This window comes from Anguilla anguilla, chromosome 3, assembly GCF_013347855.1.
Source record: "Anguilla anguilla isolate fAngAng1 chromosome 3, fAngAng1.pri, whole genome shotgun sequence".
Lineage (NCBI taxonomy): Eukaryota > Metazoa > Chordata > Actinopteri > Anguilliformes > Anguillidae > Anguilla > Anguilla anguilla.
This window is the reverse complement of record NC_049203.1, coordinates 35,888,672-35,907,299: the sequence shown is the minus strand read 5'-3', so window position 1 is coordinate 35,907,299 and position 18,628 is coordinate 35,888,672. Positions and strand designations below refer to the sequence as shown.

Genomic DNA, 18,628 nt, shown 5'->3' with positions numbered 1-18,628 from the left:
CGACCAACCAGTTGGAGTCGCTAATGCAACGATCAGGACACATACTCTCACCGGCTTCCCACCCGCGAACACTGCCAATTGTGTTCGTAGGAACGTCTGACCAAGCCGGACGTACCGCTGCCAGGGATTGAACCCGGGTCTCTGCGGTGGTAGGCGAGTGCTTATAGACCGGCCTGCCAAAGGCAAATTTCAACAAAAGTGGACAATAAACTATCTATCTATCTATCTATCTATCTATCTATACTACATTGTGAACATAGACATTCATAAATGCTTATGTCAATAGGCACATGGTGTGCTATGCCATGAGCATTTATAAATGTTTAAACCAAGGAGAAAAGTCTTACATTTATTGTGTATTACTGTTAGTTGTAGCTGTATGGTCCACAGAGTTCAGGCTGGCTGGATGCAATGAATATTTACTTACATGTAGCATATTGTGACAACTGTTTGTGGATGCACCATACAAATAAATACATTTTGATTTTATTTGACTTATATAGCTGTAATCAGAAGAATGCCCCAAAAAAGGCATCTGCTGCCACCGACTAGCTAAACATTTTAACAAGCGATAATCCCCTGAAGTGGTTTCATGGGGACATCTATTGAAAAATGAGCAGACTTACTAAGCTTTAAAAGATGTACTTTTAACTGTGATTACAGCTCTCACAGTTTGTAACCTATTCAGCGTACTATTTAAGTAAATCTTATATAGTTCATGTATCAATTTAAAATGTAATTTTAGCATTTAAAGCAAAAATATATATTCTGTCTGTAGTTTGCAAGAGAACAGGCCAAGGAATTATAAACATTCAAATTTGCATGAACACTCACAACACCCCACCCGCCCCACCCACCATGTTGGCTTTGGCCGATTTTGACAGACAGACATGTGAGTAGCTAATGAGGTCACCAGAGAGCCTGTTCAACAGAAACACCGAATGGCGAACTAGGACAGTTGACTCAAGCCTTCACTTACATGTAAATGGAATGTGGAAAGTGGCCTGATTGATAGTTTATGGTCACACATTATCCAGATCTTGATACCATGACAAACTGAAACTGCTGCCGTACTGGCCTTAAAATCTATTTTCTTTCCATCCGTTTTTTGGACAACACTGGAGAAAGTCCCTTCTTTGACATGCTCGAGTGTTTTCTCTTGTGTTTGCAGACTGCCTTTGTGTCTTCACAATCCAAAAAGCCAAAAAAAACTTTCTTACAGAAGTAAGAAGATCAGATGTAAATACTGTAAGTCTATAACAAAAATACCCTCATATTAGCATTACAATGCGCATAATGCAAGCATGAGTCTGAGAACAATAGGACCAAAGCAAGCATTTTGTAAGGTATTATCTTCATCATTTCAGGCAGTTTCCTCTTTGGCTGACATGTTGCTTGAAAATGCCAGCAGTATGGCAACAAATTAAGCAAAACAGCAACAAAGGAACAGTGATAATGTGGGGAACCCCAACAATCCATGTGCTGCTTGAATTACATTGATATGTCTGCTACTGAAATCAGAAACTTTGATGTTAAGCAGCCCAAGACTGTTCAGCTGACAAATCCCATAATCAAAAGCCAGCCATCTTTTTCTACAAATGTCCCTGCAGTATCCCACATAAATGATGCACTAATCATAGCACTTGAACACTTGTTCTTTCCTCTTGAACACATCCGTACAGCGAGATATACTCATCCTCTCTCATGCTGTTCAATTTAATTCACAGCACTCATTTCAAACGAGTGTCTATCATCTGGAAAACTAATCTTTGGTTACCATATAAATATTGTCACTCAGTGCATCCAAAATAACAGGTAATTATTTAACTGGAGCAATAAATACCAATTCACACTTCTGCATGAGCAAAATGTCTCATTTGGCTGACAACAATGCTAAATCCTGAAAATCAATGTAGAGACATTAGCTTTACCTTTCCTGTGAGACTGTGAACTTTGGCTTTTAGATTTTTTAATTGTTCCATAAACAGGACAAGCTCTTGTTAATACCTGTTTCCATGCCATGCTAACATGGGGGATAATAATAGCAAATAAAAATAGTACCTCGTGTTCCAGTGAAACACCTGGTCCCTCCTTCCCCCTCTTTTAGTCTTTTGTGGTCTCTCTGGGTAAGCATTAGGACTTGTACAATGAACATATTCTGTGTTCTAAAAACAGCAGTCTGTCCACATGGGTATTCTCATTTGCCAGTTTACAGATGATACTGAATAGAACTGAATGGTGCCCTACTTCCATCAGTCTGTTTAGACTGAGCCACTTCATCTGTGGCATGTCCAGCTGTCTTCGTCTCTCCCAAAAAGTCTTGGAGACATGTGCCACAATTAGTGAAAAATGAAAAACGGACATACAGTGCCCATTTGTTTGGGACAAAGCCTTTTTAGTTTTTTTGATTTGGCTATGTATGGCCCAATTTTACATTTGTAACTAGATCAAATTTGGTTAAAGTGTGGATTCTCAGCTTTTATTAAATGGTATTTTTATACATTTTGGCTTCATGATGTAGAAATTACAGCACTTTTTATGCATAGCCCCCCATTTCAGGGCACCATGTTTGAGACATATTAAAGTTATGTAAAAGAAATTAATCATGTTCAGGACTTTGTCGCATTTCCTTTGCATGCAAACATTGCTTGACTGTGACCCATATGCATGACCAGATGCTCAATATCTTCTCTGGTGATGTTCTGTCAGGCCTGTACTGTACCCATCTTCAGCTCCAGTTTTCTCTGCAGCATATGAAACGGATGTTCAGTTAGATTCAGATTGGGTAAGGAACTTGATTTTCTAGTTTTTAGCTTTGAAAAACTTCTTTGTTGCTTTAGCAGCATGTTTGGGATCGTTGTCTTGCTGTAGGATTAAGTGCCATCCAATGAGTTTGGAGGCATTTGCTTGAACCAGAGGTGCGTTCAAATTCAGCAAACTGTTTCAAACTTTTTTCTGTTAGCTTTGTGTTCGCCGCAAACGTTTTCAAACATAAGCGAACAGTCTGAAAAGGTAGTTTGCGGCGAACAAAAATGGATGCTGGACTGAGGGAAATGTTCCCAGATGGGTATTTCAATTGAAGATGCCGCAGTGTGATCAGTTTATTCAATAATGTTATTGCTAACGCTAGCCAATGTTATTATTGTTTGCTAGCTAGCTATTTTTTATCATCGATGATCACAGAAGTGGCTGTGAGTACAAACGCTCTTGTCGCCATGTCTGTTCATGTTTAATGCAAACAATTTGGAACGTTAGTAAAAAGCTGTTCAAATTTAACTGTTCAAAGAAAACATGTTCGCCACGAACGTTCGCCTCTGTTCGCTGAATTTAAATGCACCTCAGATAAGCTGTATCCATGCACTTCAGAATCCAGTCTGCTGCTGCCATCAGCAGGTATATCATCAATGAAGACAAGTGAGCCAGTACCTGTGGCAGCCATACATGCCTGAACCATAACCCCTCCATGAATCTTGGATAGTTCCTTTTGGCATCCACACTTTGCCCCTGCAATCACTCTGACACAAGTTAATCTTCAATCCATCTGTCCACAAGTCCTTTTTCCAGACCTCCGCTTTTAGTTACTTCCTAGCAAACTGTAACCTGGTCATCCGGTTTTTCCAGCTAACTAGTGGTTTGGATCTAACAGTGTTGCCTTTGTAGTCTTCTGCAGACAGTAGTCACTGACACATCCACAAATAGTGTTTCTGATCTGCCAACTGTTACAAACAGTTGATTTTGGTAATCCCAATGTTTGGTCTATGTCTGCTTTGCTTATTTTTCATCCTCATAACTTTCTTATTTTTCAGACTTCCTTGACTGTGTTTGGCAGGACTCTGGTCCTCATGTTGACACATGCAAATAACAGACTCCAAAGGCAATCAAAAGCCTTAGAAACTGAAAGCTCTCTTTTACCTGCACTAAGGAAGCAATTGAACACACTAAAAAAATACACTGTAATAAAAGCTTTAACCACATGCGAATTGTTTAAATAATACAAAAGGTGTGGATTACAGAGCCTACAAATAAAAAGATATGTCTTTGTCCCAGACAGTATGGAGGGCACTGTATATGGTGGCAGCTGCAAATTCACACTTGTGCAATGAGTCAGTGGAAATCATAATCTGTTTATGACACAAATGTAGGTACTTCTTAAATTTTACGGCTGCACAACCATCCTTAAGCAGACCTACCGTATACGCGAGACCCAAAAGCCAAGGGATTTTACAAAACAAACAGACCAGAAGCATCGCATAATTTCCTCTCAGAATTAATGCTTTGATGTTAATATTTTAAAAGAAGAAAAATTCTCTCGAGTCAGATACATGCATAGGTGTATTAAATAACCTCTAGATTCACCTTGTACTATAGAAATGATGCAGAAATGAATGCAAAGCACTTACAACATAAAAATCTACCCTGGGTTATTGATTTCATTTGTAATTATAAAATAATCCATTCAATTATTGTAAAGATTTAGGAGTGCGGATCTCAGGAATGAATACACATACAGTATATGACTGCTAATAATGGGATTCTTGGACATATTGAAGAGGCATCCAACCATGTGTGAAGATGATACTATATCTGAGAACAAAGTGAGAGCTTCCCTTTGTGCCTGATCCTTTATAACAGTAGTTCCCAATCCTGCTAATGCAGATCTACCATCCTGTAGGTTTTCATTTCGTCCCCAATTTGGCACACCTGATTATACTAATTAGCAGCTCAATGAGATCTCTAGCTGTTGAATGAGGTGTGCTTTGTTAGGGCTGGAGAGAGAACCTAAAAGACTGTAGATCTCATGGAACAGGGCTGGACACTACTGCTTTGTAAGGCTTTTCCTTTAAAACAACGTCTGACATACTTCCTCTACACCTTAACACTAAGGGGAGATTTTTTAGATTTTCTTTTATGTTCTCAAAATCTGCATTTCTAATTTTCCTGTTCCAAATTGCTCATTATGAAATGGCGTTTGTTTTTGCACATATATATATATATATTTGGAAGTGACACAAATACAGTTTTTTTCATCTACTTTGTATTCAACCTATTTTTTAAATCCATGGTTCTAGTATTAAATAAGTACATGTTGCGTCACATTTCGATATTGATGCCGAAGTTAAATACAGATGCAAGTAGCAATTATGGGGGCCATGCACTCACAGCTGTAAAGGCAATGAAAACAAAGCCATTTAAAGGCAATGAAAACAAAGCCATTTCCATGTAACATTCTGGTTATATTGCCCCCATAATGTCAAAACAGACCCCTTACACTCAACTTCAACCAATAAATTATATCCATGTTTAATACATCAACTGCAAAATATTTTAGGTAATCACACCAACATTGGGATCATTGTAATTGTTTGGGATTATTGTAGCATTTTCCAATGATCATTCAAAAATTCAATTTTAGCTCTTTTTACCAGATAACTTTGTTCTTAGCTTTAACAAGCCGCAGATGGATGAAATATGTTTTATAACTGAAGCCATAAAAACTTCCCATTTTCATTTTTAGAAAACAAGAACACAGAAAACAAAAATGAACCCACATGCTCATCGACATTGAGTCAGGAGGATGTCTCACACAGCGATGGACTACTCTAGCACGCTAACATTCACAAGAGCTAATAAAGTCATTTCCAAAAAATGTTTTATGGGTCCATTTCTCTCTTTGCGAAGAGAGGGATCTATTAAGGTTGGTTTCAAGCCTCTCAGTCAAAATGGGCAGGAGTTATTATCACTAAAATGTTTCAGTTTCAATTCACAGTGCCACCAAGAGGGACCACCAGGTGGTCTCAACAGAAGTGGAATAAATGGCAGAAGAATTAAAAAAAAAAACAGTGATCAGAATACACCTGCAAGGCTTGGCCTTCTAATTATAAATCAGTTGAGACAACGCAATACAAAACTACTGGTTTTCGAAGCAGAATGCAGCACAGATAAAACAAACAGTTGAACATAGTTAAAATGTCCAATAAACAAAAGGGTTGAATGAAAAAAAAACGTTGCACCATAATGTTTGTCCTTGAATATCTCGAAGCAAATTTAATGAATTCATAATTTGTACTCATTTGCATCATAAAAAATTTAAGAAAATAAATACTATACAGATCATACAGAATTAAATATATCCACTGTTCTTACATGCATGCTTTTATATTATTAAGCACTTCAGCAGGTCAGCTTTATACAAACAGGACTTTCTGTGTCTGGACATTTTTTATATTAAAAAATCAATTATACAGTATAGTAATATGAGAGCAAATCTTTATAATTTACTTTATTGACATTTCTTGTGTACAGACTTTTCTCCCATACATACACACTACGCACTAAACAAATACTCCAGGTTAATGAACATATATTTTCCTTTCTTCATGTGGATTGCTTTTTTCCTGATTTGAAAAATACAAATAATTGCATCTAGGTACTGCATCTCTAGTCTTCTCTATACAATAAAATTGGTATTGCCACTCGTAAGGTAAACATTAAATACAATATTTCCAATTTAAACAGCTAATGCTCTGTACATTATTGCAATAAAGGGCCACAATATAATGCAGCACCATTATAAATGATTGATATTACACAGAAATAAAAAGGCCCATGATTTTCCTGCCAGAGAACAGGCAAGTGAAATGGTAAATATGGATTTTTTTCGTGGAAAAAGAAAATAGTAAAAAAAACACTAAAAAGAACAGTAAACAAAATGATGAAAAAACTGAAAACTCTGAAGATGCAGAAAAAAATTTCTTACATATATTTCTGCTGTCTTTAGGAAAACTTTAAACGTATGAAAAAAATCAGATAATGTAATTTATGTAATGTCCAATCAGGTAATCATCCTGACTGCCAAATGCAGAAATAGTATGCACTGAATTCATAGTGAAAGTACAGAAACTACAGCTAGTTAGCTACACAATACACAACTGCACTGAGGCCAAAAAGAAAGCGTAACAGTCCTGACGACATCAAGACATGATTAAAACTGGGCATTGTCATTATCCTGGGGATGAAAGGTACACTGCAGAATGTGCGGACGTGTCGGGTTCATTGGTGAGGAAGACCGTGGGAATTCAAGTCGTTCAGGAAGCGGTTTGATGCTTTTTTTGTTCCTTATCTATCTGCTGTACAACCCCAATAACAGATCTGCTCGGGCGAGGCAGAAGGTTCGGGGTAAACGAGTTTCATAAATACAACGTTTGTTCGATCCTCGCGGTCCCGCCGTTGCCCTCGTCCTCCGACGGCTCGGCCGCCCGGCTCCCGCCGGCTCCTCCCCGCTCGGGGGGGACGGGTCAGTATGGCGCGAAGAGGATGGACCCTGCCGCGGCCCGGATGGGCCCGGGAGCGGCGCGCAGGAAGGAGGGCGCCAGCGCCGAGGCCTGAAAGAGGGAGGCGCTGGGCCGCGAGTGCAGAGAGATGGAGGGCATCGTGGACGGAGAGAACGGGCTCGAAAGGAACGGCGGTGACAACGGCTTCACCAGGTCCTTCTGGAATGCGAGTTTGGCCTGAGGGAAAAAGAAAGGTCTGAGTATTAAAAGAGGAAACCGTTCAGCTATTACGGTCAATAAACTGTATCATAATCGCTACAAGCCATTATTTTCTGAAAATGCTCTTTAAGAAACCTCAGTATGATCTGAAGCTTTGAATGGATAATAGTTACAATGAGTGATGCTCTGAGCTAAGGAAAAATAACTGGTTACTGTCACATAAATAAATTTCAACTTGATTTAGTCAAGCTGTTATGTAATGATGAATCACATGGTTATGCCAGATGCTGTTTATAAACATGGTATTGGTTTATACATCTTAACAGTACACACATCGCTAAAAATGTTCTATTTATAATGATACATGATCAAATTACCAGGAAAAGAAATAGCAGTTGGCAAATACAGTCATTTATATGTGAATGAGGTTCATTTGAGGGGATGTAAATAAAGACTTACTGCCAGTGCGGTGGAGCTACGCTGCTGCTTGTTATATGGGCTGTATTTGGGCTTCATGGGTTTCCCAGCAACTCTGTCCTTGTGCCTCCTACTGGAAATATGCTGGAAGAAAAAAAAAGCTTGTCACTGAGGATCTCACCCCATCATGCTGTGATACTTAACAGATAGGAAACACCTTTGTGTGTGTGTGACCCGTACAAATTGTATCCACCAAGCTTTTTTTTTATGTTTTTGTCACTTTGAAAAGGAGCCATGCTTAAAAATAATTCCTTGTTCTCACCACAGATGGACTGAAGACTGTGGACCCTATTTTGGTGACAATGGCACACGTGTCTGGGTGCTAGAGGAATTGCTAATTTGATCTGGCACAAATATTTTTCATCTTGTGTGGCTCACTCAGTTAAGGTACAGTGATGATGGCATCGGATTGAACATTGATCGGGCCAGTGGCAACAGTGGCCAATAGCTTCACAGGGCGATCTGCAAATGCCGACTGTGTTGCCTAGGGAATGGGAGGGTTCAGTCAGGTAGGGTTCTGTGTGCACCGCTATCTAGCAACACCTGCTAGTCGATTGGGCGCCCATAGATTGCAGTCAAAAAACGCATATGATAGGTCGTCCTCTGACTCCACTCTGCAAGCTAAGCTGTAGTCAACGGTGTGCAAAGAAACAGCTGGCGACACCACATTTTTTGAAAGAGAACCATGGATGTTTACACTCTCCTAAGTCAGCAGTGGAGTTTATACATGTAAGCCACTGCAGATAATTGGCCATTTCAAATTGGAGTGGGAATTGGATACGCCCAGCTGTACTTTGAGCACCAAATTTATGGAAATTTAAAAAATTTAATAAAAAAAAATATATATATATATATAATCTCATATCAGTTTGGTAGCTTCATGGTCTGCACTAAAGATGTAAATGTGCATGGTCTGCATTAAAGATGTAAACTCTCTTGCACTGCCCAACTCTCTTGCACTGCCAAGCTTTATTGCACTGCATGAGTTGGGCAGTTCAAGAGAGTTGAGCAGTGCAATAGGGTTTGGCAGTGCAAGAGAGTTGAGCAGCGCAATAGAGTTGGACAGTGCAAAAGAGTTGGGCAGTGCAATAGGGGGGGGTGTCACCCTTCATTGTGTAAACTAGGTGTCACACAATTACATCGTGTATTTACTGTACCCACCAAGAAGAGCTCTTATCTAAAATACTGGCGTGCTCTACCATACTGGAAACATTACCAATGTGAACAAGTGAACATATGGGGCTGCTAGGGGATCACACAAGACTGTTCTGCAGATTTTGTGAGAGAGGCTGTCTCTTTACCTAATAAAACAATATTTTATACTTACAACCAGCTGAAATGGAAATACACAAAGAAAACAAATTGTGATGCCCTTGTAAACAGGCTGTCCTGACAACTGGCTTTGTCTGAGGAGGACTGTTTGAGGTGCCATAAATGCACAGTCCTGCATCTCCTGGAAGTTTATCAGACATGTTGAAATTGCTATTAAATTGTCAATAAAGGGAAAAACTGGCCAATCTGGCAACAATAAATCCATGTAAAGTGCTGTACCTGTTTAAGCTGAATTTCTGAATTGACGTGGACATCGCATATTTCGCAGTGGAACGTCTTGTTCTGTAAACCCGACCCCTTGATCGTTGTGGCTTGGACTTTGAGCTTGGACCCAGGTCTGGGGTAGGCCTTAATTGGACCAGCTCCATTTCTGGCCTCAAGCATTGTTTTGTGCTTTGAACCTTTATGGGAAAAACAAAAACTTTCACTGAGATAATACAGTATATGGCATTATAATCTCGATAATGTCATCAACATATAGAACAGTATTTCCGTAAACCTCATAACTCAAATGGCTTTACATACGTATGAACACAGTAGAAGCACCCTGAAATATTTATAATTTGACAAATTACTTAAATCAAATTTAAGTCAAAACAGATCAACTTTAATTTGACTAATTTCTTGGAACATTTATTTATTATAGCACATTTTGCAGCTATAAATCTTAGTATAAGTTAATAACAAAGAATCAAACAAGCATAAGTGGGATCTCATAAGAACGTGATCTTTTTTTCCCAAACTCTATATGAATGCAGTCTGAAGGCGCTCCGTATAATGGAGGGCTTGGTAATGCCCCAGACACTGCGGTGTTACGGGGAGACAGATGCCAGCTCACCTGTATTATGAGCCTCCAGCTGTGACAGAGAGTTAACAGCCACTTTGCATAGGGAGCAGTAGAGCAGCTTCTTGGCCTTTTCCTCCTCCGACTCTGCGCTCGGCTCAAGGGCGGGTGCGGCTGTTGGCTTTGGTCCGTTCTTCGTGGCCTCGGCGGGCGGGCTGGCGAGCGGAGGCTCCGACGGGGCCGTGCAGTGGCTGGGGACGACGGCGGTGGTGGCGGCGGCGGCGGCGGCGAGGGCCACGACGGAGGCGGGGACGAAAGCTTTCGCAGGGGTGCAGGCTTTAGGCGCGTCCGGAGACGCCGCAGTCTTGTCTGAGAGGGAAGAGAGATGTATCCCGGTTGTTACCGTAGGGACGGAAGCCATCGGACAGCTAATGAACGCCAGAGCAGGAGAACAACCTTTCGTGCGTTTTGGTCTTTTGAGGGGGCGGGGACTGTCATTTCCTTATCGAGCTGAGGCCCGCTGAGGGCTGCATCCTCTAACGCGCTGCTACCCCCTCCCGCCCCCGTCCCCCGTCTGCAGCTACGCGCCACCCAGGAGGCCAGAAGCCCACCCCTCCCCTGTGCAACCATCCCGCTGAGGGGGAAACGCTGCTGCTTTTTATGCCTGTCATCAGCAGGGACCCTTCCCCCAGGGACAAGTGTCCAGCCTCCAGCCTTAAAAAAGCTAACATGCTCTTCCCCGCACTGACACTGGTGGGGCATCGGTGGCCAGACCTGCCAGAGGTCGCCAGAGCGATGCACGTATTTGCTATCTTCATTTTCTGTGTTGAACACAGATCTCATTTTAAACAGCTGTTTGCTCATCTGGGCCTCACGGGCTCAGACGCAGGGATAAACCAGACCAGCGTGAGGAGCCAAAACACTGCCTGGATCCGATGAGAAAAAATGCACTGTGCTAATGTTTAATGACCCTGTAGTCCTGCTCTCACTTGACTTCACTGAACAAGTTCAGTTTTTAATCCCAACACACAAACCTGGCTAGCCTTGTATTCCTGATCGGATGCCGTGTATAAGCAGGATAAGGAGAGCTGACAAGCCTTGGCTGCTCTTCTGGATGTGGCTTTCTTTAATGGAATTAATCCATCAGATAAAGCGTGCTCTTTACAGTTCACTGACATTCCATCAGCCTAAGAGGCACTAGCTTTGTAAGCGCGATATTACATAAACCGCTGGAGCCAGCAATTTGAATGATTTTGGCCGGTTCTTCAGTTTCATCATTGTTAACTCGGTCCCAGAATTTTTGAGAGCAGCTACAGGGGCAACTACAATAGGGGTATTACAGCAGTTTACACCAATGTGGCGGCACCAGAGTGAGAGCAGGGTAATAAGGACGTTTCACGTTTGACATTCTATTTACATGCATAGAAATGCTTGTTTTCAAATGCTCATGAAGACACGTTCAGTTCAATGGAAATCACACATAATGAATAATGACTTTTGCTAGCCCATATACAAAGAGCAGATTGATTACTTGACTGGATTTTAGCGATATCAATGTCATCAGTGTAGTTTTAGCAGTTGTTTGACTTGTTGCGGTCAGTTATTGGATTTCAAAATACCATAATAATCAACCTTGGGTGTCAATATAAGCCCTCTTTTTGGGATGGGGACTGCATTGTTATTATTATTTTTTTAAAATCTCTAGTGGTTTTACCGATCGAGACAGGGTTTTTTCATCGAAGAGTCTACACTTTACAACGCTGTAGGTGTTAGAGCAGTCCACCTTGAATCAGTTGCACGTGAGGGTTATTTACATTTTGAAACAGGTGTGGTATTTGCTAAAACATATTTGAAAAAATACTTTGCCTTGAGTGGTCTTTCTGTTATTCTTTCACTTGTATTTTTAATATGTAAATGGTATAAGCAGTTTTGGTTTTCTTTTAGGTCGATATTGTCTTAAAATAGTTCAAAAGGAGTATTTTATTTCAGTTTGGTTGTACTGTTCAGAAACTTGTAAAATAGTCTGAGACAAGCAACATGAAGAAATTGTGATCTATATTGCATATCGTGATGTCGGGTATCTAGTCTTTAGATTATCATCTTTGAGAAACAGACAATATCATTTGTATAACCATAGGACTGTATCTGCTTTCTCTGCCTGCCCCCCTCTCCCCGCTCTCCGCTCCACTAACATGAAAGGGAACATCCTTGAGGCAATTACGCCATTTTACAGGTGTTATCTCCACATAAGTCTGCGGTGTCCAGGAAAGCGGTCTCTTCTTTGAAAGTTTTACAACTTTATCACCTCCCAGAAGAGACACAGGATAGAATATTAGGGGTCAGAGACTCTGCATGGCTATATGCTGCACAAAGATCCATATGTCTATATAGATAATGGCTATCAAGTTCTGATAGTTGAAATCTAAATTTTTAGAGTTTCAGTTAAAAGCAGAAATCAATGTGGAAACATGGAAAATATTTTGCCTGAAGGTGGAGAACACAACTGGTAAAATTTAAAAATGATTAGTCAACGAAGATTCATCACCAAACATAGTCATGTTTGATCTTTTTATAAAGGAATATTTGGATGATAATATCATAGTGCTTAGACCTGCTTCCAAAAACATAAGGCCACTTTAATATGTAAATTTGCCCATTTTCAGAGAAGGCATGCAGTCCCTTGTCTGCAACCACACCCCCACACTTCACACCTCAGCGAATCAGAGCAGCCAGGTTGACCCCCTCTCTCTCAACCATGCAAGACTTTTTTATCTAGGGAGTTACAGTAAGAATCAGAGTCAGGAGAAAGAAAGTGGTTCTGGGGTGCTTGACCTTGAGCCTGTAACATCTGTCGCGGTGGTCATTCTGGTGAATATCTGCTGCTGCCAATGCTCTGAGGAATCTGAATTTTGCACTGGGGCCTGGGGTTGGGTGGTGTTTGGTGCAGGATATCACGTGCTTGTCTTACAGCTCACCTGGCATTTTAAAATTTTAATCTCTGGCTTTTTTGAAAATTTGGCTGTCTTTTGATTTTTGGACTTTGAACTTGGCTTTCTGGGACTATTTTGAGAATAAACAAGATGTGTTTTTTTTTTTGGTAGTTGATCAAATGTCCTTTAGATCAGATGTGAATATTTGTAATAACTTAATACATTTCTCAATTTTAATCTGGTTGTGCGTACATTTGATAATGGTTGATAGTGACAAATTTGGAGATTTAATTAATAATTGATAAATTTGATAATAATTAACAAATTAAATCAACTAAATTTATTTTACATATTGAATAAGTGAGGGGTTTTAACTGTTGATGCAGTTGTGTTCGGTATTCAGAGTGCCGGATGTCAAACGTGGGTGTTAACTGGTTAAAACTGCTAGCCTCAGAAAATGAAACACATTTCACTCAATCCTCACTTCCCCTACAGTGATAAATCCTACAAAAATTGTGATATGATGTTTTGGCTGTATCACCCACCCCAATCTCAAATCTCAAAGAGTTACTGAAAATAAGAAGGGTTACAAAACCAATTTACAGGGTTCATATCCCTGCTACATCCCTGCTACCTGGGCTTTTAAAGTAGGAAGTATGTCTCCATATATTATGTCTAAAATAAAACTGGTTAAACTTGTATAAAAATCATATGTACTATATTAGAGGGAAATACTCTTGTGAAGTTCACAAAGCTTACCTTCCTGAGACAACCTCTTTACTCAGTTGAAGACATGTAAGCCTATATGATATCAAGGCCAAGGACCACTGCATATAAATAACTTATTTTTACTGAGTGATATGAATACTTACTAAGTGACATATAGAAAAAAGATGCATCAATTCAATGTATGTGATTACAGTAAACCAAGAACAATTTCCAAATATTAGACTGTATTAACAATGATCAAGGTCTACATTTTCTCCCTTTCATGACTATTTAAGAAATACTGCATGTGCCCCCCATTATCAAATTGCCATACCTGCCATTGCCAAGTGGGATAGGGATGATGATGATACGGTGATAACAATAATCATCATGATCATATTTCCTTGTGATGAATTTTGCCCATAGAGGACATCATAGGAAATAAATTAAGCATGTTATTTCAAGCTTATTGTGTACTCTGTCCTTCCCAAACTGACAAAAGCCATGCAGTTTACTCATGGAGAAAAAAAAAACATGTGGGTGTATATGAGTGTCTGTAACCTATAACAGCCAGCGATGCTCGGAGAATGTAATGAATACACTGCCAATGTGTGTCCATTCTGTAGTCAGGGCTGACTGGGTCATTCTCTGCATCGGTTTTATTTTGGCCAGTAAGCATGCAGCAATATATTATATCTTGCAATTTAAAAAAAATTTATATTAAACTTGATTTCAGTTGCAATTCATAGTTAGCCACTGCCACAGAAACAATGACAACAACAACATTCATTTCAAAAGAACTATCATGAGATTATGACACAGTCTTCTAGCAATGAGTATTATATCATCCAGTGTTATTTCCTTCCTAATCCATTTTATTGTAAAGGTTTCTGCAAGTTCCTGCTAAAATTGTCACGCTGGCTAGAAATGGTGGCAATACAATGTGATCATGTGAAGAGATCTGATGAGCAGTTTTTCTTTTTTGCAGATTGTGAAATAGTAGTAAATCATTGAATGAAATAAATCACTACATTTGTTAGATTAACAAGATTGTTATACTGTTTTTTTAATTTATTGTATTCATTAGCCTTTTAACAACATAATAAGTCATAGTCATAGTTCATTTTGACATTTTCATGTTTACAAAATTTGTTTCTATTGCACAGCGTTTTGGACATGTTAATAAAATGTCGCTTGGTGTGGCATTTACATTTTTCACAAAAAGTTTTGTTAAATGTTGTCAATTTTCTAATATTGTCTCATCATAAAAACCAAGAAGGCACGTGCAAATGTTTTCTGCTCAAGTAAAATTTTTGTATGAGAATAAGCACCCAAGGTTAATACATGGAGATAGCCAAAAGAGAAACCTGCTTTCTTCTGTCATGCATTTAGTGGCTCAAAACTCCATGATTTCTACTTCCTAAAAAGGGTAGTGCTAAAAGCAATTTGTGATATCAAATAAAGCCCCTAGCTCATTCTTCATTTTTTCCTTAGCACGCATCCTGTCAGCAAACACTTTCAACCCTCCAAACGCTCTCTCTGGAACAGTCTGTCATTGAGCCCTGACATCAGTTGACAGACACTACGGGCACAAATCATCAGCGAGGTTAAAGACACATTTCTGGGAGAAAAAGCAGGGAAATTAAGAAACTGGAAAAAATCTTTTTTATGCTTTCCCCCAATTTTCTCCCTCCCCAAATTGGAATACCCAACGGTATATGGCCACGCTCATGATGATCAGCAGGGAGGGAAACTGCAAACACGTACTCTATGAAGAACGACAGCTTAGCATAATGTAGTATAATGGCTAAGGAGTTGGTCTTGTAACCTAAAGGTTGCAGGTTCGATTCCATGTTAGGACACTGCTGTTGTACCCTTGAGCAAAGTATTTAACCTGCATTGCTTTAGTATATCCAGCTGTATAAATGGACACAATGTAAGTCGCTCTGGATAAGAGTGTCTGCTAAATTCCTGTAAACTAAACTAAACAGCTGCTACTTTTCACACCGCAGTCCACAAAGGAAAGTTGCAAGATATGAGTCTCAGGAAGTCACCTCATGTGCAGTTTTAACAAGGACACCCAATCAACCAGCAGGGGTCACTAGAGAGCGATCCCATCAGACTGAACCTTCCCTAAATCTGGGAAACGCTGCTGCCAATTATGCCTCGCCCTGCGTGGCTACTGCCACAGTCAACACAGTGCAAACTTACCTTTGCGTGCAAGAGCACAAGCCATTTCCAAACGCTAAACTCCATTAAATTAAAATCCAACTTAATTATCATCAACTGAGCTCGCTGGAGTTGGTAAGCTGGTGTTAATGAAACATTATCCTGAAGCACAGTAACACGCACACAGGGACACACACACACACACACAGGCGACAAAGCGAGGAGACAAAAAAAAAAAAAACACAAAACATGCACGATGACTCACAGAGCCAGCACATGAAGGATTGATGGACAAGAACAAAAGGAGCTATATTAACCTGTTTGGTCAGAGGTGCTGGCAGTGAGCGCGCTGGAGGTGCTGATTGTCTTTGCGCTGTCCTTGGCAGGCGCACTTTTCTGCTTATTTTTGGTGGACTCCTGTGATTTCAGCTTCTTGGCATGTTTGCTCCCTTTGTAGTGCGCCTCGGCTTGGCTCTACAAAGGAGAACAAATGAACCGTGCAATCAGGCTCATTTCTCACAGTGGAGCTCACATCATGAGCCACACGGCGCATGAAAACACACACACAAGCACACACACACACACACACACACATGGCTTTCAATAGTCGGCACTCTCTCCGCTGCATTAAAAGAAAGACAATGTTAAAGATGATCTTTTTGAATGTGACTGATTTTCTTGGGAGGGGTTCAGGGAATGTTTAATTAGCCAAGTGGAAAAAGAGCAGCTGAGTCCTGAGCAAAACTATGATAAAATAAGAAAAATATATCTACAGTGTATGCGAGAGTGGAAGTGGAGTTGTTTTCCTTAATAACTTAACGACAAGATAAGAGGATTTGTACTATTAATTCGAATGACAGCTTGGTTCTTTATAGAAGAATTCTCTCCAATTATTAAATATCTTTCTAAAAAATAACATGTTAGTTTTTTAGAGAACAATTAATTGTGGAGGGGAGACATCTACAATATATGACTATAGTACAGTCATGCTTAAGTAATAGCAGGGTTAAATACTACTCTATATAAACCCCTCAGATAAACCCCTAACTGCTGATGTATCACATTAATGCATAAATGACTATAAAATTCCACCTGTGAACCGCACTGACAACCACTTCAATAAAAACTAGTTGGAGCACTTCAATATATTAGGGTGTCTTTTTTGAGAGCTTTATGTGCAAGAGGTGAGCAACTTCAAACATTACCGGCTAATTCCATCCTTCACAACAGTCTGCAGCGGTGCCACTATTGAAAGAAATATACTCTATTAACCCATGGTTAATATCATATTTCCTTGTTCACCAAACAAAAGGAGATCATAAGTAAAGCATGCACCTAATGTAACGGCACAAAAAGAAGACAAGGGTACACATCTCAAACACAGTTCCGTACACCAGTTCCACATTGTGGACCCATGTCGCTTCTTGCTATTCACTTGCTCAAGTGAAGCAGACCATGAATTTGTGTGCACTACCCAGCAACAGCCAAAATACAAGTGGAAAACACAAAGCCAGGTTGCTGGTCTGCACCTAAACCAAACAGTACTGTAGATCACTGTCTCACGATTCATTCATGGTACACCAACATGGATTGAACTGGACATATTCATACAGACGGGGGACATTGTAGGAATCATGCACCCACCATGCACTTGAATGATGTACATTTAAAGTGAAGTTTGTATATGGAATCGTGTCTGCTGTTATCCCCATCCATTTTGGTTTCACATTTCTCTCAATATATTTCAAATACACGTGCACTGGCTCCTGAAACATCATCATTCTGCTGTAATACAACCAAAATGGCAGTTTTCTTCATGTTAACATAATTATTTTAACCATTTATAGAATATTTTTTCTTGAAATCTGAAAAGAGATAGTGTGAATGAAACAGAAGACTATATCTGATATACACTTTCTTAAATCACCTGCAGAGATGATTCACTACAATTACTGGAGGTGTACGTGCACTCAAAATAAATGCTAGCACAGGTGTTTGGAGTTGCACAAGTAAGCTTTCCTACTGCTGTTTAAACTATATTTACAAAATAAGAGGAGAGGCCTGCAATACCAGTCGTACCTCAGCACCTCCTCTTAAATCCTTCCATTCAATGCCCATCTACCAGAAGATAAACCTGTTATAGACCAACACACCCATACACTTTCAGAGCTTTTCCTTCAAGAGCATGTTCTCTCACCATTTTCATCAGCTCTCAAAGGAATTCATTAGAAGGACTTTGGGTATCCACTTTTTCAGAAGCTCAGAAACACTCTGATGACATGCCAGTTCTGTGGTGTTGAAAGGATCTTAAAGGCCCACTTTCTCCCCGCCTCCCTTCCTGTCTTTTAGCAGGTAATGATGAGACTCCAAGACTGCTCTCAGCTGTGCAGCAGGGCGTGAGCTTGACAGACTTCCAGCAGTGATTGGACGTCCCACTCCCTGCTGAATTACTGGGTCACACCGATGAATCAGCCAATTGTGCTAGATTAGTGTTCTGCGCATACACGCCATCTGTCACAACTGCTAAACTTTCCTTCAGCTTGCTTTTGCTATGTTTGAACTCCTCCCATTCAGTCTACACCCGACAGTCCCGAAATGCATTCCAAACAATCGGCTCTTTTTTTGGGCATCCTACTGTTATACTGACAGCAGTTCCTTGTTCAGTCCACAGCTCACATAGTGAACCTTCTCTAAAAGTAATCAGGACGGCTCTTATGAAACAAACATTCAGTACACCT

The 18,628-nt window shown here is 40.0% G+C and overlaps 1 protein-coding gene across 2 annotated transcripts in view; it reads right to left on the bottom strand.

Annotated features, from left to right (window-relative positions):
- Positions 1-7,288: 7,288 nt before the first annotated feature.
- The window catches only part of znf385b (zinc finger protein 385B), a 99,761-nt gene continuing 88,421 nt past the window's right edge, over positions 7,289-18,628 (bottom strand). For both annotated transcript variants that reach the window (XM_035411334.1, XM_035411335.1), the window contains 5 exons: positions 16,208-16,364; positions 10,138-10,452; positions 9,519-9,700; positions 7,950-8,051; positions 7,289-7,508 (listed from right to left, as the gene is read on the bottom strand). In XM_035411334.1, coding sequence (XP_035267225.1) covers positions 7,296-7,508; positions 7,950-8,051; positions 9,519-9,700; positions 10,138-10,452; positions 16,208-16,364 — 969 coding nt within the window. In that variant the 3' untranslated portion in view covers positions 7,289-7,295. The remainder of the gene's footprint in view (positions 7,509-7,949; positions 8,052-9,518; positions 9,701-10,137; positions 10,453-16,207; positions 16,365-18,628) is intronic.